The 10954-nt window shown below is 36.0% G+C and overlaps 3 protein-coding genes across 7 annotated transcripts; 2 read left to right on the top strand and 1 right to left on the bottom strand.

Annotated features, from left to right (window-relative positions):
* The first annotated feature begins 1228 nt into the window (after positions 1-1228).
* On the top strand, positions 1229-5361 carry LOC120082552. 4 transcript variants are annotated; one of them, XR_005483214.1, is made up of 5 exons: positions 1244-2103; positions 3260-3385; positions 4461-4636; positions 4730-4820; positions 4965-5361. XR_005483214.1 is itself a non-coding variant. In XM_039037774.1 (3 exons), exons 1-3 carry the CDS (start codon positions 1900-1902, stop codon positions 4142-4144), a joined length of 360 nt encoding a protein of 119 aa, XP_038893702.1. In that variant the 5' UTR covers positions 1229-1899; the 3' UTR covers positions 4145-4454. The 4 variants fall into 4 exon arrangements, 1 of the variants encoding a protein (XP_038893702.1); XR_005483212.1 differs by having other exon boundaries at positions 1250-2103; positions 4901-5361; XR_005483213.1 differs by lacking the exon at positions 3260-3385 and having other exon boundaries at positions 1252-2103; positions 4901-5361.
* Positions 5362-6739: 1378 nt separating this feature from the next.
* Positions 6740-9568, top strand: LOC120083290 (SNAP25 homologous protein SNAP33-like). Of its 2 annotated transcripts, XM_039038966.1 has the most exons (7): positions 6775-6887; positions 7038-7098; positions 7456-7993; positions 8191-8284; positions 8400-8527; positions 8996-9093; positions 9203-9568. In XM_039038966.1, the coding sequence occupies exons 3-7, from the start codon at positions 7532-7534 to the stop codon at positions 9300-9302; spliced, it is 882 nt and encodes a 293-aa protein (XP_038894894.1). In that variant the 5' UTR covers positions 6775-6887; positions 7038-7098; positions 7456-7531; the 3' UTR covers positions 9303-9568. The 2 variants fall into 2 exon arrangements, with proteins under 2 accessions (XP_038894895.1, XP_038894894.1); XM_039038967.1 differs by lacking the exon at positions 7038-7098 and having other exon boundaries at positions 6740-6887.
* A 545-nt stretch (positions 9569-10113) lies between these two features.
* Positions 10114-10620, bottom strand: LOC120083291 (LYR motif-containing protein 4). The gene has a single exon (XM_039038968.1). The coding sequence runs from the start codon at positions 10531-10533 to the stop codon at positions 10267-10269; it is 267 nt and encodes an 88-aa protein (XP_038894896.1). The 5' UTR covers positions 10534-10620; the 3' UTR covers positions 10114-10266.
* Positions 10621-10954: the final 334 nt, after the last annotated feature.

Consider the following 10954-nt stretch of genomic DNA (forward strand, 5'->3'; position numbering starts at 1 on the left):
AAATTTCATTTATATCACAGTATATATCATAAACTTAAAGTAGTCGATAATAAATAAAAAATATCTACCACAGTGTATAAATCAGAGATTGACTTAATGTTCAACATGGAACATATATAGAAGCGTATATATCATAAAACAAGAAATACAAATAAAAACAACCATCTTCGTTTATATAAAATAAACGATTATATATATATACACACATATATATACACACATATATATACACACACACATTCTTTCTTTGGTTTGTATATGTAAGAACCTTCCCCACCTTCATCTTTTCTTCTTCCCATCTCCACCTTCATCTCGTCTAGAACCCGCACTGTCAATCGGACTGCTTGCCTCTCGTCCAGAACTTGCACTGTTGACTGAATTTGCTCGACCTGTGTCGTTGATCTGGTCTACTTGCCCCACGTCGGAAGATTCGCCCCACGCCATTCGTTTCTCATCACCAGCTGCCTACAACTCACGCTATTGGGAAGGAGAAAAAAAGAGGGAGGAGGAAGAAATGCTTCAATTAGAAGGAGAAAGAATAGGGATTCCAATGTTTTTCTTTTTCTTTCTTTTAAAAATGAACATCAACCAGCACGAAATTTTAAGGTTGTGCATGGGAGAGGGAGAATCAAAATCCTAGGTATATTATATATATATATATATATATATATATACTATATATATATATATATATTTAATGTTTTTGTTCTATGAAAAACATGGATGGGGCTTTAATGATGAATAGACACCAACATTAGTGAAAATTTGTATTCTATTAACCTATTTTTTTTTAAATAAATTATGTGTAAAAGACAACAATGTAATATGAAACTATAATTAAGGATATGTAGGGACCTCTTTTTTTAGTCCTTCTTAACGTTAAATCCGAGTGAAAGGATCAAAATGAGACTCTCGTTTACCTTTGGCTCTTTGGCTCTCTCACACTCAAGAAAAGGAAAAAAAAAATGAAGGGTAGTTTCATGAAATCGTTTGATGATGATTTAAGCTAAGAGCAAAAATTCTTAATTTCTAAAAAATGAGGCAAAAAGCATTTTGGGTTTTAGATTTGGGTTTTTTTAATCAATTTTCTCATAAAATAGGGCAGACTGAGCCTGAAATGAAAAATTATCCTAATTGGAACCTAAACTTGGAGAAATGAGAAATTTCCTGATTGATCTTTTTTCTTTTAAAGGGGTTGAACTCTAATTGTACTTGGAAACTTTTTTATTATAGTTTTGGAAAAGATTTGCAAATGCTTATCTTTGACCACCAACGGTTCGGTTATGGATTCCTGAATCCGGAGCCTTTTCACAATCCGACCCGGAAACAACTCGTGATTTTCTGTTCCGAATCTAGCTTGAGTTCTCGGTGAATTCAACATTCCCAATCGTTGCAGCTTGACCTTTCTTTCACATTGCTAGCATTGAATTCCTCAGCCGTCCGACCCTCTCGATCAACTGCAGCAATTCGCCGTCGAACAATTTCTATTTTCGCACATGATGAAATCGCCGCCGCCGTTTCCGATTTCATCGTGTATGAAATTTGAATTGTGGGCCTCGACGGCAAATTTGCAGCAGGTGATCGAGAGGATTGGACGGCTGAAGAAATTCAATGCTAGCATTGTCAAAGAGATATCAAAAGCTGCAACCATTGGAGATCTTGAATTCACCGATAACTCAAGCTAGATTCGGAACAGGAAATCACGAGTTGTTTCCGGGTCGGATCGTGACAAAGGTCCCCGGATTTAGGAAGCCATAACCGAACCGTTTGTGTTCAAAGATAAAGCATTTACAAATCTTTCCAAAACTAAAGTATTTCATCATATCTTCTTCCCAATTTTCCGGAAACTAAATTTCAGTTTTAAGTATATTACAATCTCCGCTATTTTTTTTGCTGGCGATGGGATGGGACCCGACCATTATTGGAAAATGGAAACCAATGCATTTTTTTTTTGTACTGTTGATGAATTGCTTTCGAGGATTCAAATTCCCTTCCTTGTATGTTTTCTGCGAGCCATTTTTTCAAAATCGATCCGAAAATACGACATCATCGATATTCTCAGGTACAACTCACCGTCGGAGGATAAAGTTCGCTTTCGTTGAGGTACTTTCCCGTGTAATCTTTTTCAGATTCCGGTAGATAAAAGCAGAGTATTGCTTATTGTTCAGTATACTTTGTGTATGAATTACTTGGTTAACGTTTCCAGAAATTTGTTGAAGGGGATTTTAACTTGTTGCGATGAATTTGTTGAACCGTATTATCCTTTATCTTTAATTGGACCTGTTATTGTTTGCCAGCAGGAAAGGGATGGAGGTATATAATTACTTTTCTTGTTTCCTAGCCGTGGACCTCCTTTTTGGAAATTGAAATTGACATTTTTTAAAAAAATTTCCATTTGTGAATGGAAACTGTATTTGAGTTTTCCCTTTTATTCTCTTACTTCCTTATGGGAATTTGTTCATGGTTGTTGATGCCAAAAGAATGGATCTAACTATAAATTTTCCGGAGGAAATAGAAGACAAAAGAGATTAAGCACGGGTTTACGAGTAACTTGATAATATAAAATAGTATAGGATTTTAGGCATCAGTTTGCGAATAACTTGATAATAGAAATAATATAGGATTTTTGGCACCTTCGACAAATGACTTTAGTCTTTTATTATAGGATAGTAACACATAACTGACATACAAGCTCATAATTTCCCTTCTTAATTTTCTGGAACAATTAATAATTCCAGGGCAGTTACACCATCACGCACTTAGATTCTCAACTTTTCGTTTGTGGCTGTTCATGGAGAATTTGGGCAGTTTCAAACTTAGTCACTCTGAGGCCTCCCATGAGTCCTCCGAGGTCTTGCAAAGGCCTTTTATTGGTCTTCCGACATCTGTCATGGGACTCTAGGCTCTTCCCATGGGCCCTCTAAGCTCTCATGGGTACTCTAAGATCCATCTAAGCTTTCCTTGAGTTCTCTGAGCTCCACTAGACTTCTTCATGGGTCTTTTGAGCTCCACTAGGCTGCCTCATAGGTCATCTGAACTCCCTCTAAGCTCCTCAGTGGTCGTCTGAGCTCCACTAGGCTCTCTCATGGGTCATCTAAGCTCTTACTCTGGGCTCTTCTCATGGGCCCTCAAAACTTCCACTAGGCTCTCGGTCTTTGCCTACCTCGTTAAATCCATAACAATGGTCACGCTTTAGCAATTGTTACAAATAATTTTGTGTTTTTTCGTGTTTTCTGATGGTTTTAGTAAATCTATCCAGGTACTTGTCCCCAGTGCATTCCTCGGAAGTCAGGATTCTATTTCATCAATGTTGAGTCGCAGGATCAATAGCTATAGTTCATCTGATTTAGAGGAACTTCTAGAGATTGAGACAAGATGTCGGCAGGTATGTTTTCTATATACCTGCTGAAAGTTTCTCTCGTGACACGGGTTTGGAAATTAAAATTACTAGAAGTGGTTGCTTCAAGTTGTAGGAAATATTCTTCCTGTGACCCGTATAATTTCACATTCCACTTGAGATTTTTTAAATGTCTGTAGTATTGGCTCAAGTTTGGACATAAAGTCCCTTTTTCTCAAAATAAGAAAAGACATTATGTTCCTAGGTATTATATGTGTCCTGCATCTTTGTGTAAATTTGATAGGTTCGTGCCTTTTTCATCTCCTTTAAGCCTTTTCCTTTTTCATCTCCTTTAAGCTTTTTCTTTAATTGGTATCATTTTTAATTATGCGGCTGAAGAAAGAAAAATGTTTAAGTCCTGGAGAAAGAAAATAACCCTAAATAAGGAACTTCGAAGAGAGCTGGATATGTCAACAAGAAATGCCTCCACATTTTGTCGAAGTGTTGAGGAATTGGTTGAAAACAAGGAGAGATCAGAAAATACTATGAGGAATGACAGAGTTTAAATAGATAATGTAGGGTCCAGGTTTTATTTGTTGGCTTGGCTGCTAGTTATTTTGAGTTATAATCCTGATGAATTTACTTTTTGTTGGTGCCATCATATATTTGTTTACTCTGTACCTGCTTTCCATCATATCTGGTCCTAGAGAATCCATTACTAACTTTTGAAATGCTAGTTCAAAAGTGGATGAAAATTAGCAGTTGCACTATTTGCAGATGCAAATTCAAAAGTCAAAATGGATGTGATGGCAAAGCAGATACAGGATTATTAACTTTCTGTGAAGCAACTCAAGCTATGATGATGCATGTGCTTGTCTCTGATATCTAACAGAAAGATGCAAGATTCTTATGGAGATCCCATTTTCTTTTTCCTAATTTTGAGCTGCCTATAGAATCCAATTGGTTTAGTCGATTGGTTCTTCTTTTAGCCAATATGATTCTGTTTAACTTAGAAAGTCTTCTGTTAAGCCTTGATTAACGAACCTACAAAAGCCTTCAAATTGTATCTGATTAAACCAGGATATATAAAGCCTCCAGGTGTTAACGTTCTGGTGGTTGACAGGAGGAGTTAAGAGAGGAGAAGTTAAAGCAAAAGAAGAAGCAGAAGATCTTGCTCAAGAAATGGCTGAGCTAAGGTACCAAATTACTGGTTTGCTTGAAGAAGAGTGCAACTGTGTCAAGTGCCGGGCTTGCATTGAACAGGCGTTTTTACAGAGGATTGCCCAGTTAGAGGCACAGGTTTTATGCCTGGATTTGAAGTGTCTTATATCCCACTTGGAGCACCAAATCCATTTATTATTATTTTTTTAACTAACAGCTTCTGATTTACAGGTTCTAAAAGAACAAAACAGATCATTTCCTGTTGCAAGGTGCTGGCGAATTAATTAAAAGCTGCTTGAGAAAGAAAGAACGTAAATAAGAGGTTTGCATTGCTTTACTAATGTCATGATTCTTGTAACATTTGCAATGGAGTAGCTTACTTTCTGAGTGCCTCTGGTACAGGACTGGTGAATTTCATTGCAAAACAAAACAATGACCTCCTATATCTTCCTCTTGGTTTTCCCAGATGTCGCTGTGTTGATTAGAAAACTTTGCAACCCAACTTTGTACCAACTACACTCAGCCAATTCAGCTTCTTACAGAGCAAATACACATGCATTTGTAGATGATGATAAAGGTTAGTAGGTTCCATAAATGGAGTTGTGCTATAAAGTTTTACTCATTGTTGCTGCAATCGGGAATATGAAGTAGATTTGCTTTGCCATAGTTCTATCTGGCAGCTCTGATTCTGAATCTTTGATCTGAGCGGCCCTTTCTCAGGAGTTATGTGAAGCGTGTATTTATCAACAGTGTGTTTGTTTGTCATAGTTTCATCACTGTTATAGATATATATGTATTTTGTATTTGAAACAAGAATGCTGGATTTGTGTATTTTATAAAATGGGAAGTTTTGTATGCACCCATTCCATGTATTTTTAATTCACTCATTACTTCTGCTCATCTTGTTTTGCCAAATTAAACTCAGTGGCTTCAATTAATAATGTGGGAAAACTGGTGGTGAGTCTAGTGATAAGTGATTCTAGGCTAGTGGGATTTCAATTCAATAGGACTTTTTTCATGTAGGTAGGATCAGAAATAAAGATGGTGAAAAAAAAAAGTGAGTTCATATATTGTTACAGAGTACAATATTAAAATTGAAGGATTAAATGATAAAATGGTTTTTCTTTTAATTGACCCAACTGTCTTAAAGTCTTTTTTTTTTTCCTTTTTTTCTTTTGTCGTGAAATACCAATGAATCACATGAATCAGAATATTTATAAATATAGTAAAATGTCATTATCTATGAATGATAAACACTGATAGACTACAATCATCAATTATTGATAGATATTTATTAATGTCTATCGTAGATATATTGTGATATTTTGCTATATTTAAAAATATTCTCAGCAGTTTTGTCATTTAAAACAACTTTTTTTTTTTTTAATGTTAGTATTTTATAAGCAATAATATTAATAATTTCAAAACCTTGCATGACTACCTGTAACATTCTATTACCATGAAGTTTCTATCCAATTCTTTAAAATTCATGCCAAAGTGAACTTAGCTTAGTGATATTAATATGACTTCCATCCCTAAAGGTCACCGGTTCTATCTATCCCCCAATCTGTAAAAAAAATCTTTAAAATCCATGGACCTATTATCACAAAATTGAAAGTTTATGGCTTTATTAGATATAAAATTGAAATTATGTAGTTCAAAAACTAAATAGACCACATATTATAAAGTTTAAAGACTAAATTTGTAATTTAACTTGTATTTTTCAATTCACCAATCGTGGAATGGAAAATTCATTCATATACCTTTGTAATGAGTATTTATGTCTTATCAATGGAGTTTTTGTACGAATAACCCTCTATTGAGGGCCTTTATATTTTTTGACTCACCCTACAAATATATAAAATCTAATTTTATGCTTACATCAGAGAACACTATCAATTTTGTAAGTGACATCGTCTTAAGAATGAATTTCTCAGCTCGATGTTGGCTTATCCTAACCCGATGTCATGGGTCAACACGACATCATCACTTTTTCCATTCAGCATCACCTCCCATGAGGGACACCCATCCTAGCTCGATGTTTTTTCTACAGTACTGTCCCGATTTTAAACTAAAAGCGCACTTTTGTAGTGAGCATTTGTGTCTAATCCATTGGATTATGCCAAAAGTTGAAATTAGAAAGAAAGAAATAAAAATAACAACAATAATAATAAGACTTTTCAGAATTTCTTGTATCTGATGGTTAAAAATTGCAACGGGTGGAACCTTCCAAGCGCTTAAAGTGAAATAATTGTGTTTCAGAAGCAATCAAAAGCTGAATTTCACACTGGACATCATTGATCGCTCCCTAACTTTTGACAAAACCCATCGGCGCTATTTGGTCCTTTTTTTAATCCAAAAGGTCAATGGAGCGGTTCATGAGGTCAAGGTTGTCTTCTTCATTGTTCAACTTCTTTCTTCGTGGATGCTAATTTCCTTTTCAACAATTTCCTCAAACGCGGTTTCTTAATTGATTTTCTCGTTGCCCAAGTCTACTATGGCGCCTTTAAATTCTAGAATTGGGTTCTGATTTTTGCAGTTTCTTTGCTTTTGGGTTTGTGAAATAGTTCCGTTCTCTTCGTTCTCTGAACTCTCTCAAGGTACTCGAGGTTTTTTTGTTTTTTTTTTTTCACATAGTTCTTTTCTTTCTTGGATTTTTGTATCTGGGTTTTGATCATCAACTTTCTCCTTCGCCTTTACATGATGTTCTTAGTTAGCTTGTTTCTGTTTTTGATCGTGCCATCGACTGTTCTGTTCTTACATCCATTTGTATGTGCTTATTAGATCAATTTGTATCTAACCTGTTTTATGTTTTGTTTGAACAAGAATCTAAATCTTATAACATCCCACTGGCACTGTTCGTTTTACCTTGAATGAAATTGATTGTTATGATCGATTTTTCCCTTGTTGTATTTTGTTTCTTCTGCTAATATGATTGTGATGCTTTACTTTTCCAGGAAAAACCATTAACCTGTTGGATTACTTTGTTCCATTTACATTAAATCGAATTTTGGCATTCTAGCTCTTGGGAAAATGTTTGGTTCAAGGAAGGCTCATTTTAGGATAGGAAAACATAGTTCTACCCCAAACCCTTTTGAGTCCGATGATGGTGTTAAAGCTCAGCAAAACCAGGTTTCCTCACAAAGGACTTCCTCAGACCCTTCATTATTGACAGAGAACTTTAGCTCCAACCCTTTTGATGATGATCATGGACATGCCCCCTCTTCTTCAAGTTCTCTAACTTGGTCAGAAAGGAACAAGTACAAGAATGATTTTCGTGATTCAGGAGGTATAGAAAACCAATCAGTGCAGGAACTGGAAAATTATGCTGTTTATAAAGCTGAGGAGACAACAAAAGCAGTAAATGGCTGTCTAAAGATTGCTGAAGAGATAAGGGAGGATGCTACCCAAACTTTGGTTACCTTGCATCACCAGGGAGAGCAAATTACCAGGACTCATATGGTTGCTGCTGACATCGATTACGATCTCAGTCGGGTATGTTCGAACTACTATTTGTTCATTTTTGAAATTTTAATGATTTGATCTTGGTGTTCCATGGTTTAGAAAATTATCAGCATTAACTTTGCCTGTAGAAGTATAAGCTCTTTCATTTCTTTATTTGTTTGATGAATGAATCTCCTGTAATGTTATGTGTTAAGCGAACTTTTTTCTTTTCATGAATGCAATATCAGGGAGAGAAACTGCTTGGAAATCTAGGGGGAATGTTCTCCAAGACTTGGAAGCCAAAGAAAACTCGACCAATATCAGGACCTATTATAAACTCAGGTTAGCTTCTTTTCTTTGGAGATTTACCATGACGGTTCTGCTCATGAGACTCTGGGTTAGATTATGGCACTTGTTGAAATCCTGTGCAACTGATCCGTTTATGCGTAATTTGTAGATGATTTAGTAAGAAGAAAGGGCAACCACTTGGAGCAAAAGGAAAGGTTGGGATTGACTCATCATAAGGGGCGGACCAATACAAAAACTGCATTTGCTGAACCTACCAGTGCAATTCAAAAAGTCGAGGTTTGTATTTGCTCTCTGTAAATAATTACTTAAAAACAGTACATTGACATCTAAACAGGGCATGAATTGTTGCATTTACTCCGTCGAACTAATTATTTCTTCATTCTTTTTGCTTTATAATCTTTCTTCTTCTTTTTAATGAGAAACAAAACTTTTCTATGGAAATGATAAGAATGATTAATGCTCAATAATACCAAATTACATGAAGGAGCAAAAAAAAACAAGAGACGAATCACTAGTAAAACATAATTGGAAAAATTCCATAAGCAAAAATTACACATCAACAAAGTGAACAAAAGCCGAACTAATAAGGAAATAAAAAGGCCGACAGTTGAGATTGGGGTCCTGAGAAGAGTAGCTAGCAAAGAATGTAGTAAGAGAACATTATAGAGAGGCATATTTATCATTTCCAAAACGCAGAATCATTCATTTCACATAAGCTGTGTTTCAAAAATATACATGAAACAGGTAGAAAAGGTGAAGCAAGATGATGCACTATCTGATATGAGTGATATCTTGGTAGAGCTGAAGGAAATGGCTGTTGACATGGGTTGTGAAATTGATAGGTTAGTTTCTATCTTCTATATTCCAGAAAACTTTTGTGCCTGTTCTGGCAAGTGGACAAAAGGACTGGGTGTATATTAGAACCTGAGATGATTTTGTTGCTTATTACAGGCAGAATAATGTTTTGGATCGTGCTTCTGATGATGTCGAGGTGCTTGGTGACCGAGTTAAAGATGCCAACCGACGCGGTCGTCGTTTGCTTGGAAGATAGAGTTCAAGGCCCTCACATTTGGGGTTGGTCTACTGATGCTTATTTGCATCTTCCATCTCTCGTTTACTCCATTTTCCTGGCTTTGTATTCTTTTTGCTTCCAGAAGTTGATATTATGCCCCGTCCTTGCTGACATTTTTTTTATTTGAGATCAATAAATACTTCATTAGTACTAGAACGTAACTGCACTGATTCAAAAATTGGGAGTTCCAAGCTACCGTATTCGAACAATTCCAGTTTAATAAACTAGAATCGTGCATTTTCGAACACGGGATTCTTTGACAATTCAAGTTCTGATGAGTCTAAAATGATATGAACAAAGATGCAGTAATGCTATCTTCAGAAACAACTGAAATGTGAAGTTTTTGCCAATATAATCTAAGCAAACAAGTATTCTCCATACTTTCAAGCTGATATGAGCGCAAAACAAGGTCAAATAAGTTCCTGGAGACGGGGGCAAATCAATTCTAGTTCAAGATACGTGAGAAACTATGAACATATCAGCTAAATCATAAGCGTCTTGCAAGAAATCAATTGCAAGATACAAGCAACTCAAAGCAACCAAATTTCGATTGAGTTAGATGTTGAAATGCCTATAAGACAAAGCATTTCTTATCAAGTAACAGGGGTGCCATCCAAGTCCACAGAACTTCCTCTTTTTTAGCATTGCATAGAACATGGCTCATTGTCATTCTGATAATCTTCAAAGGCATCGGACATTATTTAAAACCCAGAAGAGAAAATTCACCAATCCATCATAATAGAACTCAAATACTTGATAAATTGGGGAAAAGGAAAAAAAAAATCCCTAATTTCCCTTTCGAAATTAAGCTCGCAAGAGAACTTCAGAAGGCGAAGGAAAGAACTTTGCTCATTGTTGATAACAACAGAATGTCAATTTACAGTTCGATTCTCACAAAAATTCTCAAATACTACAAATTCATTGAACCCAAAAAAAATGGAAATCAGAGGTTTACATCCATGATGCTCTTGACCTTAGGCGCGTAAAGAGAGTAAACAAGGGCCTGCCGCTTCGCAACCTCGAGCTGAGCTTTGCCGCCGGCGTAGGCGGAGGAGATGGATGAAGCGTCGGAGAGGCTCTGATTTTCTCGGAAGGCATCAATTGTGCGGCGTTTGGTGTATTCTCTGATGTTATAATCGGGAAATTGACGCGCCGTTCGCAGGAGAGAACGAAAGAGCGAGAGGACCTCAGACCTAGATGGAGTTGCCATCTATGACGCAAGAGACGAGGGATAGAGAGAAGAAGCAGAGGATAAAATGCCGAAGCTTCTGCTTTTGTTGGGTATATTTGAGGTAAAAAAATACCATTATTCTTTTTATTCTAAAAAAAACTTTCATGAACGTTGCAAAAATATTCTAAATAGAAATTCTTTAGAATTTGGATGGAAATTGAGATGTGAAATATCGTAGGAGGTGACATAGACGAAAATTTGAATCACCACATCATTTTAAGTCATCACCATACAGTTCTAAGTCTCGATTTCTAGAAAATTCTATAGAATTTATACTCCAAGGATAGTTTTGAAACATTTATGAAAATTGAGGGTAATATCGCAATTGAAAGTGTAGAGGTATTTTTAAAATAAAAGGTAGCCTATTTGAAAATTAGGGTGAGTATTGGGCGGGCGTGGT

This window comes from Benincasa hispida, chromosome 8 (genome assembly GCF_009727055.1).
Source record: "Benincasa hispida cultivar B227 chromosome 8, ASM972705v1, whole genome shotgun sequence".
Taxonomy (NCBI): Eukaryota; Viridiplantae; Streptophyta; class Magnoliopsida; order Cucurbitales; family Cucurbitaceae; genus Benincasa; species Benincasa hispida.

Coding starts and splice junctions, on each gene's coding strand:
- LOC120082552 (XM_039037774.1), top strand. CDS start 1,900: ATGGGATGGGACCCGACCATTATTGGAAAATGGAAACCAATGCATTTT. Junction 2,104..3,259: donor TAAAGTTCGCTTTCGTTGAG/GTACTTTCCCGT, acceptor AAATCTATCCAG/GTACTTGTCCCCAGTGCATT. Junction 3,386..4,114: donor TTGAGACAAGATGTCGGCAG/GTATGTTTTCTA, acceptor CACTATTTGCAG/ATGCAAATTCAAAAGTCAAA.
- LOC120083290 (XM_039038967.1), top strand. CDS start 7,532: ATGTTTGGTTCAAGGAAGGCTCATTTTAGGATAGGAAAACATAGTTCT. Junction 8,285..8,399: donor AGGACCTATTATAAACTCAG/GTTAGCTTCTTT, acceptor CGTAATTTGTAG/ATGATTTAGTAAGAAGAAAG. Junction 8,528..8,995: donor GTGCAATTCAAAAAGTCGAG/GTTTGTATTTGC, acceptor TACATGAAACAG/GTAGAAAAGGTGAAGCAAGA.
- LOC120083291 (XM_039038968.1), bottom strand. CDS start 10,533: ATGGCAACTCCATCTAGGTCTGAGGTCCTCTCGCTCTTTCGTTCTCTC.